The sequence below is a fragment of the Podarcis bocagei genome, assembly GCF_964188305.1.
Source record: "Podarcis bocagei genome assembly, chromosome: 13".
Taxonomy (NCBI): domain Eukaryota; kingdom Metazoa; phylum Chordata; class Lepidosauria; order Squamata; family Lacertidae; genus Podarcis; species Podarcis bocagei.
The window spans coordinates 41925886-41945836 of NC_138138.1; the positions used below are offsets into that span (position 1 = coordinate 41925886).

The 19951-nt window shown below is 47.6% G+C and overlaps 1 protein-coding gene and 1 long non-coding RNA gene across 2 annotated transcripts; one reads left to right on the forward strand and one right to left on the reverse strand.

Moving 5' to 3' along the window:
• The first annotated feature begins 1077 nt into the window (after positions 1 to 1077).
• Positions 1078 to 18487, forward strand: PRSS53 (serine protease 53). The gene is made up of 10 exons (XM_081165885.1): positions 1078 to 1319; positions 7262 to 7288; positions 8048 to 8216; positions 9708 to 9988; positions 11034 to 11200; positions 12459 to 12675; positions 12897 to 13047; positions 13804 to 14063; positions 15620 to 15777; positions 18063 to 18487. The coding sequence occupies exons 1-10, from the start codon at positions 1097 to 1099 to the stop codon at positions 18312 to 18314; spliced, it is 1905 nt and encodes a 634-aa protein (XP_081022011.1). The 5' UTR covers positions 1078 to 1096; the 3' UTR covers positions 18315 to 18487.
• LOC308570934 lies at positions 5231 to 7244 on the reverse strand. The gene is made up of 2 exons (XR_014001243.1): positions 6593 to 7244; positions 5231 to 6555 (listed from the first exon to the last, which is right to left on the reverse strand). It is a non-coding gene; the product is annotated as an uncharacterized lncRNA (long non-coding RNA).
• Positions 18488 to 19951: the final 1464 nt, after the last annotated feature.

The following is a 19951-nucleotide window of genomic DNA, read 5'->3' on the forward strand; positions in this document are numbered from 1 at the left end:
GCTGGGTTTCCCCAGCCACTCTGGGCGGCTCCCAACAGTATATTAGAAACACGATAAAGCCATCAAACATTAAAAACTTCCCTAAACAAGGTTGCCTTCAGATGTCTTCTAAAAGTCAAATAGTTGCTTATTTCCTTGACATCTGATGGGAGGGCATTCCATAGGGCAGGCGCCTATACCGAGAAGGCCCTCTGCCTGGTTCCCTGTAACTTCACTTCTCGCAGGGAGGGAACCACCAGAAGTCTCTCAGAGCTGGACCTCAGTGTCCAGGCTGCCGATGTGGGTGGAGACGCTCCTTCTGGTATATTGGGCTGCGGCTGACTTCATACTTGAAGTCACTGATATAAATGAACTTAAGTTAGGCATGGGTGGTAGTAAGTAGAGCATCTCCTTTGCTTGCTGAAGGACCCAGGCTCCAGCCCCAACAACTTCAAGAGACCCCTCTGAAGTATTCGACAGCTCCTGCTACTCAGTGTAGACAGAACTGAACTGGTCTTGTGTTCACAAGCTGCTCACTCAGAAAGTGAGAAGCAAAGAACAACAGAGAGGCATGCACTCCCTCCTATGTTTCTCTTTCTCTATTTTCTCCCTTCTCACTCCCCCTCAACCCCACATTGCCTACAGCAAAAAATGTCTCAGAAGGACTGTAACTGAGCTGTATGATCTGAAAACAGAGACATTGAATGTACTCTTGCTACTTATGGAAAACCTTTAAATAAAAATATTTTTTTTTATTGAAGAAATGCTTAGTTATTTGTAAATTGCCAATGTTCTGAGAATTAATAGTAACAACAACAACTGTTGATGATGGTTTTGTTGTTGCCGTACCACTGAATTTAACAAACATTTATTATTATCGATTCTAATAATAATGATTGATTATTACAATAAACGGACAATGCATGTCAGTAACGCTTCTCTTGTTAGTGTCTTAGCCTTTTCCACGTGAAAAAAGAAACCTATCTCTTGCCAAACCACCATTCAGCCACTGAGACTGTCATCAGTTTGTTTTCCTCTTTCAGTCAGGTCAGCAAGACCAGTGCTATCAATATGCTGCTAAAAGCATAGAGAGTTCCAGGGAAATAAAGATGACTAAATGTGCTTCTTACACACGCAGAGAAATGCCACATTGTGCAAGACTAATGAGGTGTGGTGGGGCGGGGAGACCCAGACTGCCTCCTCCTGCAAGGGCCCCATGGCGCATATAAATCCCAGAACGTGCAGGGAGCGGACAGATACGACGAGAAGATCTGCAAAGATGAGAGAACAGACAAGAAGCTCTGCCAGCGCTGGGCTGCTTTTGCTGTTGGTCCTGACGGGTGAGTTCCTGGGCACAGCCTCTTGCGTGTGGGCGAGAACGGAATGGTGCACACAGACGGGCACATAGGCAGGCTTGTTGGGGTGGGCAGAATGGGATGGCAGGATAAGTGCCTCCGAGGACGGAGGGATGAAAAGGGCAGCAGGGCACCACAGGGAAGGATGCTCAGCCCAGGATGGAAAGCAGCGGGCTGAAAGTGGGCAGTAGTCCCAGGAATAGCTGCTCCCACAATAAATCCTTAAGTACTTTCAGTGTCATGAGACATTCTGTTGTTTTTGCTGCAAGCCTGGCAAGAGATAAGAAGAGCTGCACTGCTTTAAATAGGCAGGCAGATGATGGGCAAGATATAGGCAAGATGAATGGATGGGAAGGTAAGCAGATACAATACCTAAGGTGGTTGGCAATCCACGCTGGCTGGAGCTGACGAGAACTGGAGCACAATATCTGGAGGGCTACTGGTTTCCTAACCATACTACAGGTCAGGAGGGGAGAAACTCGGACTTAGGGGGCCGAATGCGGCCCTCCAGACCTCTCCATGTGGCCCTTGGGCCACCTCACAGCTGGCTACACCTCTCAGCAGCCCTGCGATGTGCCTTCCTTAAATGCTTTTGCTTGGGTAGAGGATGGCGCAGCAAGGCGGTATAGAAACCTCTGGTTTGTGTGTGGCTGGAGTGGACCCTGCTGTACAAAAGTAATCACCTGTGGCCCTTGGAAGGCTGCCAATGAGGGAAGGTGGCCCTCGGGCTGGAAATGATTCCCTCACCGCTGCTGTCGCTCAGTCTGCTGTTAATGGCACAAGGCGTGGAGAGGAGTTATTTTTTGCAAAAAAATAATAATTATTGGCAACTCTGCAGAGGTTTTGAGGAAGGAAAGACTTCCTCCATTCACTGTGTTGCAACGTAAGTGGGGCAATGGTAGCAATGGTGGTGGTGGTTGTGGTGGTTGTGGTGGCGGCGAGGAGCTTTCCCCTCCTCTGATTCATAGATGAACTTAAGGCAAAGGGCTCAGAAAGACAAAGATTGGGGTTTGGTGGGAGGTTAGATTGCACTTCCCCTTCCCCTTATTGTCACTGGTCTCCTGCTCCTTGTGACAGCTGTGCAGCAAGCCTTCCTTCATTATTCCTTGCACTTCCACCAAAGTGCTGGCATCTAAGCCACTGGTGGCAATAGCTGCAACAAGCCACTCATCAGAGCTGCTTTGCCTGAAATGAAGAGATTTGGCCGATAAAGCTTTTTCCAGCATGGAGGCACAGTGATGGGGGGAACCTGCAGTCTTCAATTTGGGCAGGGGCTGCTGCCCCAGTTCCAGACATGAGGGGTGAGATGCCACTGAAAGCGACAGAGGTTTAAAGCAACCAAGCATCTTTCTAGTTATTGCTTATTGCTGTGAAGCACCCAGGGATCTTTGGGTGAAGGGCAGGATACCTATTAAATAAAAATAAAAGAATTGTCAGCTTTCACGAGCTACACCTGACTTCAACAGATGCATGGACCGTAATCCTCAGTAAAAAGGAAATATGTCAAAGTCTGTTAGATAGCCGAGGGCCATGAAAGTTTATACACATAGGGGCGTAGAGCATGGGGGCGTAGAAACAGGAGTTAAATGGCAATGGAGTGCAAAAAGGACACAGCCTGTGAAATATGTCAGCTAGATCTAAAATGTACATGAAATAAGCACAGCTGTCCTTCTTAAGAGTTGTAACTGGTGATAACACTGCCATCGTCGCATTACTAAGCAATTTAACATCTGTAGTAGGACAGGGAACTATTGCCTCAACTGAGACTCAGATAGGATCGAACTTGTTGATAAGTTGCAATTCAGCAGCTTCCTGCTGGAGTTTCCCCTTTGAAGCTCCTTTGGTCAAGGATGGCCATTCAGTTACTCATCATCATCATCATCATTTATTTATACCCCGCCCATCTGGCTGGGTTTCCCTAGCCACTCTGGGCGGCTTCCAGGTAAAGATTAAAATCATGACAAACTTCTCACATTGATTTCAGTGGGATCTCAGTGTGACTAAGGACTAGTTGGTTCGTTGGTTCGTTGGGTATATATGAAGACAAGATGGAATAATAATAATAATAATAATAATAATAATAATAATAATAATAATAATAATAAATTTTATTTATATCCCGCCCTCCCCAGCCGAACCTGGGCTCAGAGCGGCTAACAATAGTAAAATGATACAACATTCTAAAATCATTTCATTATAAAATTAATTCCAATCAGATTAATGGCAACCATTGGGCTAGAGTTCTGTGAGGATTGCCAAAGGAGTCAGGCTGTGCCACCTCATTTTGACCTGGCAATTGCAGGTGATGAACCTGCGACCTTTCTAGATGTTGTTGGAGGGCCACAGATTTTTCATTCCTGGCTACTGATACTGTTGGGGTGGCCACACTTTGCCTTTAAAAGCTGTGTCATGGGCATGTTCAACATCTCCCTGCACAGATTTTGGGGAAGTTTGTTCCCTGTTGAATTCTGGCCTGCCATGGAGTCATTAAAACCACAGAACCCATGTCAGGAAAAACAAGATCTCGGCCTCATCCAGGTCAGTTGATGCAAGACTGGTCACCCAGCCTCCTCTTTCTCTGCATGAAGTTCTCCTTTGCCCCTCAAAGCCCCAGAAGCTATTTGTTGGAAAATGTCTGAAGATGAGAACAAACCCAAGTAGATAACATGTGGTTTTGTGCCAAAATAATGTGGTCAACCCTGTTTTTTTAAAGTCCAGCCTTTCTCCCTGGGAAAGGTCAGGTAACCAAGAAGGATCTCAAACACAGACACACACAGTTTGCTAGCTGTATAACCTGTTTTTAAATTCCAGAGGTCAAACCTGCAGCTAAGATAAAAAGCATCATCCCTGTACACTTCCATATCATCATTCTCCACCCAAATTTGGTATTAGATTAAAAGGACTCTCTGTATTTTAATATTTCAGCTCAAAAGTCAAAGGTTGCCTTGCACAGAGAGCAGGGGCATTGTTGGGGTTGCCCAGGAGGCCTAAACCCCAGGTCTTTTGCCCTGGCCCCCAGATCCCCTGTGCACCAGACATTTAAAGTGCATTACGCTCCCACCCCCACCCCCAAAGAGTCCTGGGACCGGTATTTTGTTCAGGGTACTGGGAAATACAGCTCAGTGGGGATAAACTACAATTCCCAGGATTCTTTTGTGGAGGTGCTTTAGATGTATGGTGTGCAGACAGAGAGAATAGTTCCTGGATCCCCTTGATTTCTGTGGTGGATCAAAGTGTTCCTTTGAAGTCACTGGGTACTCGTAGCAATCTCAGTTCCCAAGAACAGAATGAGAGCTGAGGTGGGGCTAAAGGCACCAACAGTCTGGCCTCTTGTGCAAAGCCTAATTATGATAAGCTGGTACATTATAAATAGCAGTGTTCCAAATTGTTGTGATAAGGAACAGGGTGGCTTCTTTCCTTTCTTTCCTTGCCTCTTCCCTCCTCCATTCCAAGGAAACGCCTGGCACACAGCTGTACAAAACAATTCGGCAGAGGAGAAGTGTTGTTTACCTCACTCTTGGGCGGGCTTCCCAGGCCTGCTCAGATCCAGTTCAGTTCCAGGCAGCTGCTGCAGGTGTCCCTTGCCAGCAAAATTTAAATAAAATTGGGAAACACTCGCACAAAATTGGCATTCATCATTATTTGCTTGCGCATCTTCCCATTAATCAATCGTTGATCCCACACTTGTCAGTGCATTTTCTCATCACAGTTGCGTGTGTTGTTGTTTTTAAATGTGTTATAGTGATAGGCTAAGTCAAGAGAGACCTTTCACTCCTGGAATTGTCAAACCTAAAGCTACAGGATGCACTTGATTCCCTCCTGCAAAATGGTGGCAGTCTGGAGGGAGCGAAAAGGTGCCACTTGAAGTTCTAGATAGGGGGAATAGTTAAAAAATAAATTAAAAAATCCAAATGCCCTGCAAAGGGAAATCAAGCATAGCAGGGTGTGGAGTAGGCTAGATGGAACCTGCCTCCCTCAGCCGCTAAATTTTAACCTGCAGAGGGGATGTTGGCTTTAAAAACAAAGGCATATGGGAAAGTATTTTAAAAGCACGCTTGACCCCGGCTCCTCACAAGCAAAGAGCAATCCACTGTACCATATCAGATCTCATTTAACTACATGCGTCAACCAGCCTGGATTAAAAAACCAGGAAATGGTCCTAATCTGGGTGAAGGATGTTGACCTTGTGTTATGTGGCAAACTACATAAACAAACACTGCTCATTCAAAATTGGAGGGAGATTGCCGTTTCCTCTTTCCTGGGGAAAATTTTCGACCGGGCACAGTGTTGCTTCAGGAAATTGACCCTGGGTGATAGGCGCTGGCTGAGTCACTGTTTGCTAGAGAGCTTTGCTTTCTCTCATGAGAGTGCATCTGACTCATGAAGGGCCAGGAAACAGTGCACTGGGAATGAGATAAGGACTGTCATAATCTCATCAGCCACAGTCTCCTGGATCTTCAACAGCTTTAGAGACCAGAGGAGACGCAGGCATGGACTGCATGGACTGTCACTCATTTCTAGGACTGTTCCCGCCATTGAAGTAGCAAAGCGTGAAAAGGAAGCTGTGGTGGAAACCATCATGCAGGTCATACCAGGCCTGGAAGAATTTCTAAGCAGGGATGGGGAGCCTGTGGTCCTCCAGGTGTGTGGTTGGACTCCCAGGTCCCATCAGCCACAGCCAGCATGGCCAATGGTCAGAGATGGAGGGAGCTGGAGTCCTGCAATACCCGAAGAGTCACAAGTTCTCCATCTCAGCTCTTGAGGGCTTCAGCCTGGCTAGGTGGGCCCCTGTGCAGAAAGAAGCTCAGTAGTGACTGAGATGTTAAGGGAGCAGGGTGGCAAAATAATGGATGGAGACAAATATTGCTAATTGCTGCAGATCATTTGTGGCTGTTAGAGGCCAGTTATGCCTTGCGCTAAAGGGGGAGGGGGGAGCCAATCTGCATTGAATTTGCATGTGGTAATTTGTATGCACGTTTAGAAATAATTACTTGTTGTATCTTGGTGATAGATACGTCTTTGTGTGCTTGTTCAGTCTGGTGACCAGGTGTTCTTAACTGTTGTTGGGCAACTTCAAGTCTCCTGATCTCCCTTTTGATGGTTCCTTGTCTTTAAAGCAGACTTGGACTGGACAGCCCTCAATCAGAGGGCACCTTCCAACAGGGGATAGTCCTCTGGTAGCCCTTCCAGACAGAAAACTGTACTTTGTAAAGAGGGGTGCCTACCCCTTATTTAACATGCATGCCACTAAAGAGGGCAGCTGAAGGATCGGAAAGCCAAAGCAAAGAGCCAGTTCCCCCATGGATGTTTTAGGAAAGGTCAGGAAGTCCCCTCTTGCAGAATCAGTCTTGTGAAATTGCAGCCCATCCGCTAACATTGCAAGATACTGGAAACTGACGGTTGCAAAAATGTGTAGCCCTTCTGACGGCTGGCTAACAGATGAGTGGACCTTGTGGCTTATCAGCATTCATGTTGCCTTGACGGCCGTTGGAATAAACTCACTCATTCAGCTGCCAGTTAGTGATCAGGTGGACAAAGCTAAGTGGACAAGGCACCAGCAAATGGGATCCAGGCCAGATCCATGCCTGGGAGTGAAAGAAAAATATTAACGAAAAACCACAAAAAGCAGAAACCTGCTTTTAAAAGAATGCTGGCTGAGGTTTGTTGTTTTTACTCTGCTGTCATATTCCCAAGGTGATCTGGTGGTTCTGCAGTCTCTCCATGCCCTGCTGGAGTTTCGGATTACCACTCCCATCATCCTCATCAGCTGTGCTAGCTGGTTCTGATGGGAATTGCAAGCTGAAACATCTGGAAATCACCAGATTTGCAAAGGCTGCCCTGCATTCTCGCTGGCTTTGCATAATGGACAGTGATGGAGCGCAGGGGAGAAACATAAAAAAACTCAACCATTTTTCTCTTTCCACCAGGTCTTCAGCAAGGATCATCTGCCCAAGGTATGTGCCCTGAACTTAGAACTTTTCCTTATTCTGTTCTGTTCTTTTTATTTTAATTGTTTTAAAATCCCACTGTTAGCTGGCCCTGTTAATGATCATAATGTGCTTTTTAGAGTCTTAGAAGAAAAGAAAGACAACAGGTGGTTGTCCGAAGGAGCTTGCAATCAGCAGCTCTGGAGAGATGAAACTTGTCCTTCTTATTTGGCAATTTGATTACATAATGGGCTGAAAATATCTTAAATGATTCACAAGAGATGAATCTGAGCAAAGGGAGTCACACTTCTGTGTGGCTTCAGAGCTATTCAGGAAGTTGACTAAGGGGGTTAGAACAGGGTTGGGAAACCTCGGGCCTAGGGGCCGCACAACCCCTGTTGGTTGGACCAATGGTTTTGCAAAAAAGATGGATTATAAACGATGTGCAAAAGGGCAAATCTGCCATGCAAACTTGTACCACTTTCAGTTCTCCAAATGAACCCTAGGAGCTGTAGTTTGAGAAGTGATGGGAGGGATGGTTCTTTGTCAGGGAATCTTCACATAAACATTATTCCCTGAGAAGAGGCAACAGCTATAAGATCCACTTAAAACTACTATTCTAAATGCTCTTACTAAGGAGCAAGCTTCACTTAATGCAGTGGGACTTAACATCTGGCTAATTCATGCATAGGCTTGCATTGTGAGTCGCTAGCTATAGATCTGCTGTCACGACAGGTATGTCTATATGGTGTGTCTGAGTCACCTTGCTCTCTGCTTCCCCCCCAGCACTAAAATGTGGCATTCAAAAGCCCGTTATCCGGATAGCAGGTGGACTGGATGCCCAGCGTGGCGAGTGGCCGTGGCAAGTCAGCCTCCAGTACCGCGGAGAGCACTTTTGTGGCGGAAGCCTCATTAACGAGAGATGGGTCCTGACTGCGGCCCACTGCTTCTATGAGTAAGTCAAGACGGAGTGCCCCCTCTTGGTACCCATGGGAATTGCATCCTAAAAGGCATCCAGCATCTTCTCTGAAGAGGCATTTTTACCCTTCTGTCTCCGATTGGAGGGAGTCTGTAACCACCTGCAATTTTTCCAAGTACAGTCGTACCTTGGTTGTCGCATGGAATCCATTCCAGAAGTCTGTCCGACTTCCGAAAATGTTCGACAACCAAGGCACAGCTTCCGATTGGCTGCAGGAGCTTCCTGCACTCCATCGGAAGCCGTGTCAGCCGCGTCAGACGTTCGGGTTCCAAAGAACGTTCGCAAACTGAAACACTCACTTCCAGATTTGTGGCATTCAGGAGCCAAAACGTTTGAGTCGCAAGGCATTCAGGATCCAAGATATGACTGTACTTGTGTTAGAAAACAAACAAAACAAAAATGTTTTGATTGCTTTAAAAAGTGCCTTCATTGAAACACCCTGCAGAATTCTTTTTTTAAAAAAAACAGTTTTAGCCTATTAAACAAACTGATCGACAAAACACGGCAACCCTAATATTTATAGATCTGTCATCATTATCAGTGCTTTCCGTGGTTCTAAGCTACCATATCCAAAGCGAGGCTATTGCTACATGCAAACACATTTAAGGCGTTGTAATATCCCCACAACATGGATGGGAAGCTGAAACAGAGAGAGGGGAATTGCTGAGGCTCCCTCATTAAGGAAAGTAAGAAGTAGGGCTTTTTTCCAGCCGGAACTCAGTTCCAGCACACCTCAGGTGGGCGCCATTGCCATTATAAAAGAACTAAGGGGGCACTGTGGGTTAAACCACCGAGCCTAGGACTTGTTGATCAGAAGGTTGGCGGTTTGAATCCCTGCGATGGGGTGAGCTCCCGTTGCTCAGTCCCAGCTCCTGCCAACCTAGCAGTTCGAAAGCACGTCAAAGTGCAAGTAGATAAATAGGTACCGCTCCGGCGGGAAGGTAAACGGCATTTCCGTGCGCTGCTCTGGTTCGCCAGAAGCGGCTTAGTCATGCTGGCCACATGACCCAGAAGCTGGGTCCCTCGGCCAATAAAGCGAGATGAGCGCTGCAACCCCAGAGTCGGCTATGACTGGACCTAATGGTTAGGGGCCCCTTTACCTTTAAGGAGGTGTTTGTGGTGAGTTCCAGCACCTCTCCCCAAGGTTTCAGCCAGGGAGTCCTTTCCAGACCTACCTGGAAATGCCAAGGTTTCAAACTCGGCCCTTTTGCACGCAGACCCCGTGTTCTGCCTGAGCCATGGCTCTTCCCTTATTAGCTTGCAGCTGAGGTGAGATTTAAACCTCCGCTGGAGCTTCCAAGTTACAACACACAGCAGAAGTTGAGATGAAAAGAGACTGGCTGGTAGGAAGGGGATCATTGCGTCAGCTCATGAACAAAGCAATCAAGGGGCCCATGCGCCCATTCTACAGATTCAAGAGTGCGCTGTGAGAGATTCTCAAACACAGTCCTTTCTCTTTTCCTCCAGGCTGGGAATCAAAATCTGCGCATCTGACTGGAAAGTGGTGCTGGGCCGTGTGAGACTGACAGGCAGGTCTCAAAGGGGGCTGGAACGCAACGTCTCCGACATCATCCCTCACAAGGACTACGTCAATTACGATAAAGGCGATGACATCGCCCTGGTGCGCCTCAGCGAGCCTGTGAGCTACAGCCGGGACATCGCTCCCATCTGCCTGCCGTATGCCAACCACCGCTTTGCCTTCGGGACGCAGTGCTGGCTGAGCGGCTGGGGAGAAGTTGCCAATAATGGTGAGTGAGGAATGGGGCTCTCTCTGGTCAGAGGGGGAGGAGCATGTGGGTCTTGCTTCTGTGGTTGAGCTGTGGGTGCAGAAGGTTCCAGCTTCGGCCCCTGCCAGCTCTGCTTAAAAGGATCGGGCAGCACGTAGGCCTGGGAGAAGGAGTTCGATTCAGCTCACATCTATCAAATCCATGCTTTCCGAAACTGTACATGAACCGAAACCGCAGCCAGCCTTTGAAACGTATGCTTATCCAGACTTTGCAATGTGGTTGCGCAACCATAGAACCTTAACCAAAATGTGTGTCTTTGGGGGTGTGCATGCAATAAAACGGGAATATATTGGTGAAAAGAACGTGCAAAAGTGCACGGCGTTAGGAGAAATTGCTTGCAAAAAAATAGACAAAACTGCATACAAAAATCTGTGTGTTAGGATAAATTCACACTGAGATGCTGAAGAATTTTCAGGAGGATTTTTAAAAGGGGAAATTCACAAATTGCTGCAGAAATGTAGAGAAGCGAATTTAAGACTGTGGAAATAAGAAGCTGAGAGAACAGAGAAATGACAGATTCTTCCATCCCTAGGTGATGGAAAAGGGCCCATCTCTGAAAGCCACTGCCAGTCAGAGGAAGCAATACTAGCCTAGGTGGACTAAGGGTTCTACATAGGGCAGGTAGCTTTTTGCATTCATAATTCAGGTGCTGGCATCACCAGGCCTTGTGGGAAGGGCCATAGTTCAGCAGCAGAGCATCTGATTCACATGCGAAAGGTCCCAGGTTCAATCTATTGCATCTCCCAGTAGGGCTGGGAATGTCCCCTGGGAAAATCCCTGGACAGCTGCTGCCAGTCAGTGTGGACAATACTGAGACAGAAGGAGCCATGGTCTGCCTCTGTATAAGCTCAGATGGTGGTTTCATCAGATCTTTGGCAGTGTGTGTGTGTGAGGGACCTGTGATTAGGGGCCAACCAACATGATCAGGGGTTGTTCCAAGCATCTTCTGCCCAGCTGCCTGGGACCACCTAATAATATTCTAACTGCACCCCATGCTCCCCTCCAGTCACCCTGCCGAAACCCATGAACCTCCAGGAGATGACCGTAGACCTGCTGACCAGCGACACCTGCAACTGCATCTACAGCAACCTGCGCAACAGGAGGATCGTCAGCCCAGCTCGGCCCGGCATGGTCTGTGCCATGACTCCTGACCGCAAGAGGGGTCCTTGCAAGGTCAGCAAAAGATGAGCGAAACTGTCAAAGGAAGGATGTGGGTGGAATTGTGCTTCCCAACAAGATAGGCCCTGCCTTGCTAAATCAGGCCTAAATGCTTCACATTTCAAGCAAGTTCATAGCCCTTACGGACATGCAAATAGGAGTTTGTGAGTAATGGCTGGAGAAACATTCAGAAGCCATCTGGCAGCTCGGCAAGGCTTCCAGTAGTGAAGGGGTGCTGCTGCTTCAGGGCATGGTATAAGTCTCCACCTCTCCAGCACCACATTGGCTAGCATAGATAAATCAAGAAAGCAGGTGCAACAGCAAATCCCCATGCATTTATATGCAGACACAAGTATTATTTCAGGGATGGGGAACCTGTGGCTCTCCATAAGGGTTGCTGGGCTCCAGCTCTGATAATCCTTGGCCCATTGGCCATGCTGGCTGTCGCTGATCCAACAATGTCTGGAGGGCAGCAGGTTGGCACAGCTGATTTTGTGGGCCTTACGCCCAGGATGGCATGTTTAGGGTTTGCAGCCTACACTTGGGAAATGTACACTGTTTGAAAGATTTGGTTTTCTTGGCGTAGGAACAGGGAGGAGGTAAGATTCAGGTTAGATTCAAGTCAAGAATGCAAAGGATCTTCCTTAAATCTTAAAAGTTTGGGCACTTTCTCCCTGACATGCACAACATCATTGCGCATTCCCCATTTTCCCAAGTATGATTGTGCCAGAGTGAGAGCGACCAGTTTTAGGTTGCAGTCCTCCACCCCATATATCTGGGAGTAAATGCCATGGAATTGAAAAGGACTTACATCTGAGTGGGGCTGGAGGCAATGCTAGTCTTACTTAGAGTAGACCATTGAAATGAATGAACACGATGACCTTGGGTCCATTTGTTTCAATGGGTCTAATCCGTTTAGCATTGGATACAACTCTATTTTTTCCCCTTTTGAGGGTAGAGCAGTAAAGACTAGTGATTGTCTTTGCCATGTCCGGCTAATTGACAATTATTATTATTATTATTATTATTATTATTATTATTATTATTATTATTATTATTATTATTATTATTATTATTTCTATACTGCCCTATACTCGGAGGTCTCAAGGCAGTTCACAGAAAAGATCACAGGAGCCCAACTCTATCCATTAGCTGCCACTGGCGAAAAATCAGCCAACACCCCCCCCCAGCCATTCGCTAGTGAAACCAGCAGCCAGCATAGCAACAAAACATTATGCACACCTATGTTACAAAGCTCCTCTTTCCACCCCAGGGTGATTCAGGTGGCCCTCTGGTCTGCATGGAGGATGGCTATTGGTTCCAGGCAGGGATCTTGAGTTTCTCCATGGGCTGCAGACAGTTCTTTGGCCCCACTGTCCTGACCAACACTGCTTTCTACGCCGACTGGATCAAGCGTTACGTCGAAAATGCCACCTTCGCCAGCCAGCCCGAACCCCGGCCCAATACCACTGACAAGTACATGTGCACAGGTATGGGTCTTTACCTAGGATTGCTGCAAATATATGGCTTCACAGCATGGGTTGGGGAGTCTGTGGCCCTTCAGGTATTGCTGGGTCTCCAATTCCCATCAGCCCAAGCCAGCGTGGCTCCTGGTCAGGGATGGTGGGAGCTGTAGCCTAGCAATAGCTGAAAGCATAAGATTTTTCTTATGTTCTTCTGACACCATGTTTTCCTCTGCACCGGTTTCCAGGCTGCGGGGTGATGAAAGCGGACAGGCCTGGCGGAGGGGCAGAGGGTCTCTGGCCCTGGTACGTGAGCCTCCGGCACAAGGGTCAGCACGTCTGTGGAGCCACCTTGATCGCTGAGGACTGGGTCATCACCTCTGCGCAGTGCTTCATTGGGTGAGTGGAGATTGCATGGGCAAAGTTTTCCTGGTGGTCTCTGTGCAGGAGAATGTGACATCCTGTGTCATGCCAGCCTACTTTGGATTCTTGTTGACACCTTCTCCTGCAGCAGCTTCTATAACCTTCAGGAGAAGATGCCTTCATTTTTGGCTGCTGTATCTTTTGGTAACAGCCAGAAAAATCTCCACAGGTGAAGCTTTCTCCAGTCAATTTCAGTTGTTGAATTTCTGCCCAATGCCCAACTGTTAAAGGTACACAGCAGGCCTCCCAGTGGGAAAAAGGCATGCATATTCTGGCTGCAGAGTGCAGGAAGTTCATCCCACTTAGTCATATAGACAGTACTTGGTCTGTCTTGAGAGCTCAGTGACTGAGGGCGTGTAGATGCAGTGTAGCAGCTAAGAATTATGAATCAGGGCATCCCCAGGTGAAATCTCTCCTCTGCTGGGTGCATTGGGTAGGTGGCCTTAGGCAAGCTCCTGCATCTCATGTGTGGCATGCGGGTGAGGGGGGGTTACCTCACAGGACTGTTGTAAGCATTCACAAGATAAAATTTGTGAAGTGCTTCATGCATTCTAAATTGCTCTGCATTTCTTAAGTAGTATTATTACACTCAGGAGTCCTGGCTCCCCTAATTCCTGACTGCGGCCTCCTGGACCTGTCTTGGCGTGTGCAAACATATCAAGGCCAACCAAGTCCACGCAAATTCTGCAACCCAAATGCACGCTTCAATTCCTCCTGTCTCTTGTTTGTCAGGCTCCAGGAACCCGAGGGCTGGGAGGTGCTGCTGGGTGAGCAGCGGGAAGAGGGCAAGCAGACGTGGCAGGAGAAGAGGGCCATCCAGCAGATCGAACTCCACGGTGCCTATGTGGAGGCGAAGGAAGGTCACGACATTGCAATGGCCAAGCTGTCCCAGCCTGTGGTGTTCAATGACAGAATCCGGGCCATCTGCGCCCCGTACGCCAACCACCAGTTCCCCTTTGGCTCTACCTGCTGGACCCGCGGATGGAGAATCGGTATGTTGGGGAGGAGCATGCTGCGACTGTGCAAGATTACAATAATAATAATAATAATAATAATAATAATAATAATAATAATAATAATTTATTATTTATACCCCGCCCATCTAGCTGGTTTTCCCCAGCCACTCTGGTCGGCTCCCAACAGAATATTAATAAAAGTAACAAAAAAGCAATAAAACATCAAACATTAAAAGTTTCCCTAAACAGGGCTGCCTTCAGATGTCTTCTAAAAGTCAGATCAGGGGTAGGCAACCTAAGGCCCATGGGCCCAATCGCCTTCTCAATCTGGCCCACGGACGGTCCGGGAATCAGCGTGTTTTTACAGGAGTAGAATGTGTCCTTTTATTTAAAATGCATCTCTGTGTTATTGTGGGCCATAGGAATTCGTTCATCCCCCCCAAAAAAAATAGTCCAGCCCACCACATGGTCTGAGGGATGGTGGACTGGCCCACGGCTGAAAAAGGTTGCTGACCCCTGAGTCAGATAGTTGTTTTTCCCCTTGGCATCTGATGGGAGGCCGTTCCACAGGGCGGGCACTGCTACTGAGAAGGCCCTCTGCATGGATGGGGAATCCTTTCCTACCAGAAAGGACCACCTTCTCTCTCTTCCAGAAGCCACGTGTGGTTGTTGGGCAGGGCCAGAAGCTAAAATGAGCAGAGGAACAAATGTTTATTTTGCCCCTGTGCATTAAGGGTTGCTTCTGCACACGCTCACGCATCCCACTGGACTCTTCACCCACGCAGGCAAGAAGCACCGTCTGAGTTCCAGTGTGCATTCTAGGCAGGCATGAATATGCAAAGCTGGGCTAGTGAGGAGGTGTGGCTTGGAGGAGAGTCCCTTGCAGGCCTGACGGGAGAGGACTGGAGGGCTGCATTCTGAGCCCTGGGCCTTAGAGTCCCTCTTAGATTCCTTAGATTCTTCCAGGGTTAAAGGGATGGGGGAAAGCGCCACAGTCTTAGGGAGGTGGGACTGGTGACTGGGAGCGGCTACCGAGACCACATAACACCGGTCTTGAAAGACCTACATTGGCTCCCAGCACGTTTCCGAGCACAATTCAAAGTGTTGGTGGTGACCTTTAACGCCCTAAATGGCATCAGTCCAGTATACCTGAAGGAGCGTCTCCACCCCCATTGTTCTGCCCGGACACTGAGGTCCAGTCCCGAGGGCCTTCTGGCGGTTCCCTCACTGCGAGAAGCCAAGTTATAGGGAACCAGGCAGAGGGCCTTCTCGGTAGTGGCGCCCGCCCTGTGGAACACCCTCCCACCAGATGTCAAAGAGAACAACAACTACCAGACTTTTAGAAGACGTCTGAAGGGAGCCCTGTTTAGGGAAGCTTTTAATGCTTGATGTATTACGGTATTTTAATATTTTGTTGGAAGCCACCTGGAGTGGCTGGGGAAGCTCAGCCAGATGGGCAGGGTATGTATGTATGTATGTATGTATGTATGTATGTATGTATGTATGTATAAATAAATAAATAAATAAATTATCATCATCATCATCATCCCTGGCACGGCTTACCAACTCATGATCTTTCCATCTTTATCTAGATGGCAATTTGAGTGTTCCGGGCAGCGTGGAGGTCAAACTCCTTGGCCCCAAGGAATGCAACTGCATCTATAACAAGACCAGCGACGTGGGGAAAGAGATCTCCATCACCTCTCAGATGATGTGTGCCACACCCAGTAAAAGCAACATGCGCTGCCAGGTAAGGGGAGGTCAACACCTCTTGTGCTGAAAGGATGTTCGAAACAGATGGGTGGGGAATATGGTCGGTTATAGCCAAATTATCCCACATTTTGGGTACTAAATATCACCTCCCCCTTCCACTGAGCTTATGGCACAGACTGCCAGGATGGTCCCTGTTGTGTCTTCCTGCATGCGTCATCAGCAGCAGTGCTTTATGGCAGAGTGCTTTGTGGCAGAACTGCTCGGATGGCAGTTTTGCAGCAGTTTTACAGCACTCTGATTCAGCCCTATGTATACCCTGTTTCCATGTAGTAATCACATGAGTTGCAACATCCTCCTTCTATGGCAGCCTTTCTCAACCTGTGGGTCCCCAGATGTTGTTGAACTACAACTCCCATCACCCCTAGCTAGCAAGGCCAGAGCTCAGGGATGATGGGAGTTGTAGTCCAACAACATCTGGGGACCCACAGGTTGAGAACCACTCCTCTAAGGTAAGGTTTTTTTCAATGAATCCAGGGACACTTTTCAACTTCAATGGATTTTGTATGGGGACTGATTTGTAAATCCAGGGACTGCCCCCGGGAAATGGGGACATCTGGTAACCTTACTCTAAGGAGGTGAATTAAACTAGGCTCTCCAAGGCAGGTGGTTTGCCCTTTTTTTAATTGCAGGGTTCTAACTTCCATCACTCCCAACAACACAACAACAAAACAGGTCTTTGCTACACATTTCTGGTGTCCCCAGTTGTGTGTACAGTTCATAAAAAGAAATGTGAATGCTTATAATTTAAAGCCATTTTATACCAGAACAAGAAATAATGTAGAATTTCAGATCGATGATTTTTTTAAAAAATTGTACTGTATAACTTAATGGAACAGTGTCTATCAAAATAATCCTCAGCGTAGAAGCCAAATGCCATCAGAGTAGAAGAGCCTCTAATTTCAGGATAACAAGAAGATAAAACTTTCACCATCTATCAATCTTAAGAGGTGTTTCTGTTGCTCAGCTTACGAAATACTTGGAAATTGCTCCTGAACTACAGATGCATGGCTGTACCTTAAACACACAGCCAAGTAAACCCCGTGTTTCTATATAACGCTAAGGCATTTCTTCAACAAGTAGGACTAGCAGAGGAGGCAATCCATTGCTTTGCTCTTACATCCCTTGCCCAAATATCGTTCCAGTAGGGCTCACGTAGCAGAATTTCCCTGTGGAAACTCGCACACAAAAATGAGAAAGCATTTAGCTGGCCAGTGAAGGATCTTTCAGCCTATGGAGCTGTCCATACTTGGTGTGGTGCTGAAATGCTTATTCTCTAGTTGCGCACAGCTGCAAATTTGGAAGTGCCAAATGTGGGTTTTTTTTTAGATATTTGAGAAGTCCTGCTGAGAAACTAACTGGTGCTTTCTGTCATTTCCCCCCTTTTCCCCTCCTTTCACACAACATATTTAAATACCATCTGGTAGACTCCTATTCAGTGAGCAGGAATTAGGAGCCCAGATTAAAAGCAGGGACTCCTGGTTGTTACCCATCTTTCATCCATGGCAGTGTTCCCTTTGGAGACTAGGAAATGTGACCCCATGTTTCTGCTTCTGAGTCCCTCCTTTTACTGAGGGATAGGCAACATGATGCCATCCAGATGTTGTTGAACTCCAACTCCCATCATTTATATTAGCCATGCTGGCTGGGGAGATGATGATGATAATTATTATTTATTATTTATACCCCGCCCATCTGGCTGGGTTTCCCCAGCCACTCTGGGTGGCTTCCAACAGAATATTAAAATACAATAGTCTATTAAACATTAAAAGCTTCCCTAAACAGGGCTGCCTTCAGATGTCTTCTAAAAGTCAGATAGTTGTTTTTCTCTTTGACATCTGGTGGGAAGGCATTCAACAGCGTGGGTGCCACTACCGAGAAGGCCCTCTGCCTGGTTCCCTGTAACTTGGCTTCTCGCAGTGAGGGAACCGCCAGAAGGCCCTCGGGACTGGACCTCAGTGTCCGGGCAGAACGATGGGGGTGGAGACGCTCCTTGAGGTATACTGGACCAAGGTGGTGTCCAACAACTTTGGGAGCACACCATGTTGACTACCCCAGTTCACTCACTCACTCGCTCACTCACTCACTCATTCTGTTTGTTATTAACTTTTCCCCCAGAGTGACCCAAAGTGACTTACATTAAAACCAAGAATATCCAGTAAAAATCTAAAAAAACACACACACATCTGATTTGGATGGCATCCTGCTCTGTATTTTGGCTCCTTTTGGACTGCTATGTTAATATTTTCATTCTTTGACCTCTAGGATAGTATCGGTGACCCTCTGGTTTGCAATGAGAATGGGACGTGGTTCTTGGCGGGCATCTCCAGCTTTGGAAAGGGCTGTGGGACTGTGGTCCGTCCAGGTGTTTACACATCAGTCAGTAGCTTTCAGGAGTGGGTCATGCAACTGTCCTGGTCTGCTTACTATGATGTGCAGAAGCCTCCTATTCCAGTGGTCAATGACACAGAAACCTGCATGCATGTGTTTCTTTCAAGTAAGGAGCAGCAATCTTGAATATCCTTGTGGTGGGGGGGGGGTGGCAGTTCACAGAATCAACAGGGACCTTTCAGTACAGTTCAGAATCCATGGGCATGCATCCCTGTCTCAGAAGCAGTACTAATCTCTGAATGTAACCTGCCACCCATGAATGCACTGATTCACCTTATCATCAAGAGGACATCGGCACAAGACATTTAAAGTGCTGTTACACCACTTTAACAATCATGGACTGGGAACTGTCGGTTGTTAAGGGTGCTGCTTAGAGATTTTTAGGAGACCCCCTATTCCTCTCAAAGAGCCACCATTCTCAGAGTGCCCCAGGAAGAGAAATTGGTTATTAAACAGATAGCCCAATACAATGGCTAGCGCTGGTTGGCAGATGAGAAGGAAAGCCAAAGGCTGCTCATCTCTCAGCAGAGCTCTGCTTCCCTTCTCTCTCTCTCTCTCTCTCTCTCTCTCTCTCTCTCTCTCTCTCTCTCTCCAACCTGCAAGAGCTAAAGCTGGAGGTTTAGCAACAGAGGAAAGCTTCCCCAGCCAAATTTCTGCCTGCCTGGCCACTTCTATAAGGATGGCAGCCCTTTTATAAGGATGGCAGCCCTACATTTGCACCCCATCCTATCCCCTGCACTCAAAGCATGCCTTCAATATTTCTTTCTGTCCCCTAAAGAGCTCACAGTCTAAGCCACCCTGGCATTCTTTCCAGATTCCCCACACCTAGAGTATGAAAGGCACTGGATTGTTTCCAGCCAAGTCCTAGTCAGAGTAGACCCACTGAAAGCAATGAACCCACATCCATGGACTTCAGTGAGTAGGGCTGGCCTAGGATACAATCCATTGCCTTCCTCTTTATAAACCCATCTCCTGAAGCCATAGGAGTAAATAAACTTAGGCTGCTTCTCTTTTTTTCAGGATCCAGCCGTGTTTAATAAGACAAAGAAGAAAGGACAAAACTGGACACGGAACAGGCCAAGCTTGGCTGAATGAAAAACTTGGTGGCATCCCTTCTCGTCCGCCTCTGGTTCTGCCTCCCACTCAAGAAATGATCTGAGAGCATTGCTGGCTCCCACCACACAGCAGAGTCTGGGGAGACGGGCTCATTCCAGCTACCAGACGGACAGTTCTTTGTTCCTATCTCAGAACAATCCAGGGGGCTGCATTTTGGTTTGTCGGGGGGGGGGAACGACACCCATCACACCTGATGCCAGCCCTGCAAAATAACACTAAGAGCCCTGCCCTGCTGGGCAAAATGGAGGGGGGCAGAATATAGCAAGATGCCATTGCTTCTCAGGATATTTCCCCTCTCCTTTCCTAGACTGCATAATTGGAACCAAGAGGCCAGTCCGGTGCTCAGACATTAAGACTGGCCTTGGACAAGCCCCCCTCCTGCTACCTTTCAACCTACCTCACAGGTGTGTTGCGAAGGATAAAATGAGGCAGGTATATGAGGACCCTCAGAGCAAGGCCAGAAACTGCCACTTCCATAACTTCAGGGGGGGGGGGGAGACAGACTCACAGGGCCAAACTCAAGACCATGTCCTGGGCTGGAGTGAATCTGAATTAGCATCGTAACAGGTTGGGTCTGAAACTTTATTTATGTGATGAAATCCAGCTTCTAATCTACAAGCGTAGCTGCCTTTTTCAGAAGGCAGAGT

Coding starts and splice junctions, on each gene's coding strand:
- PRSS53 (XM_081165885.1), top strand. CDS start 1,097: ATGTGCTTCTTACACACGCAGAGAAATGCCACATTGTGCAAGACTAAT. Junction 12,676..12,896: donor TGACAAGTACATGTGCACAG/GTATGGGTCTTT, acceptor ACCGGTTTCCAG/GCTGCGGGGTGATGAAAGCG. Junction 13,048..13,803: donor TCTGCGCAGTGCTTCATTGG/GTGAGTGGAGAT, acceptor CTTGTTTGTCAG/GCTCCAGGAACCCGAGGGCT.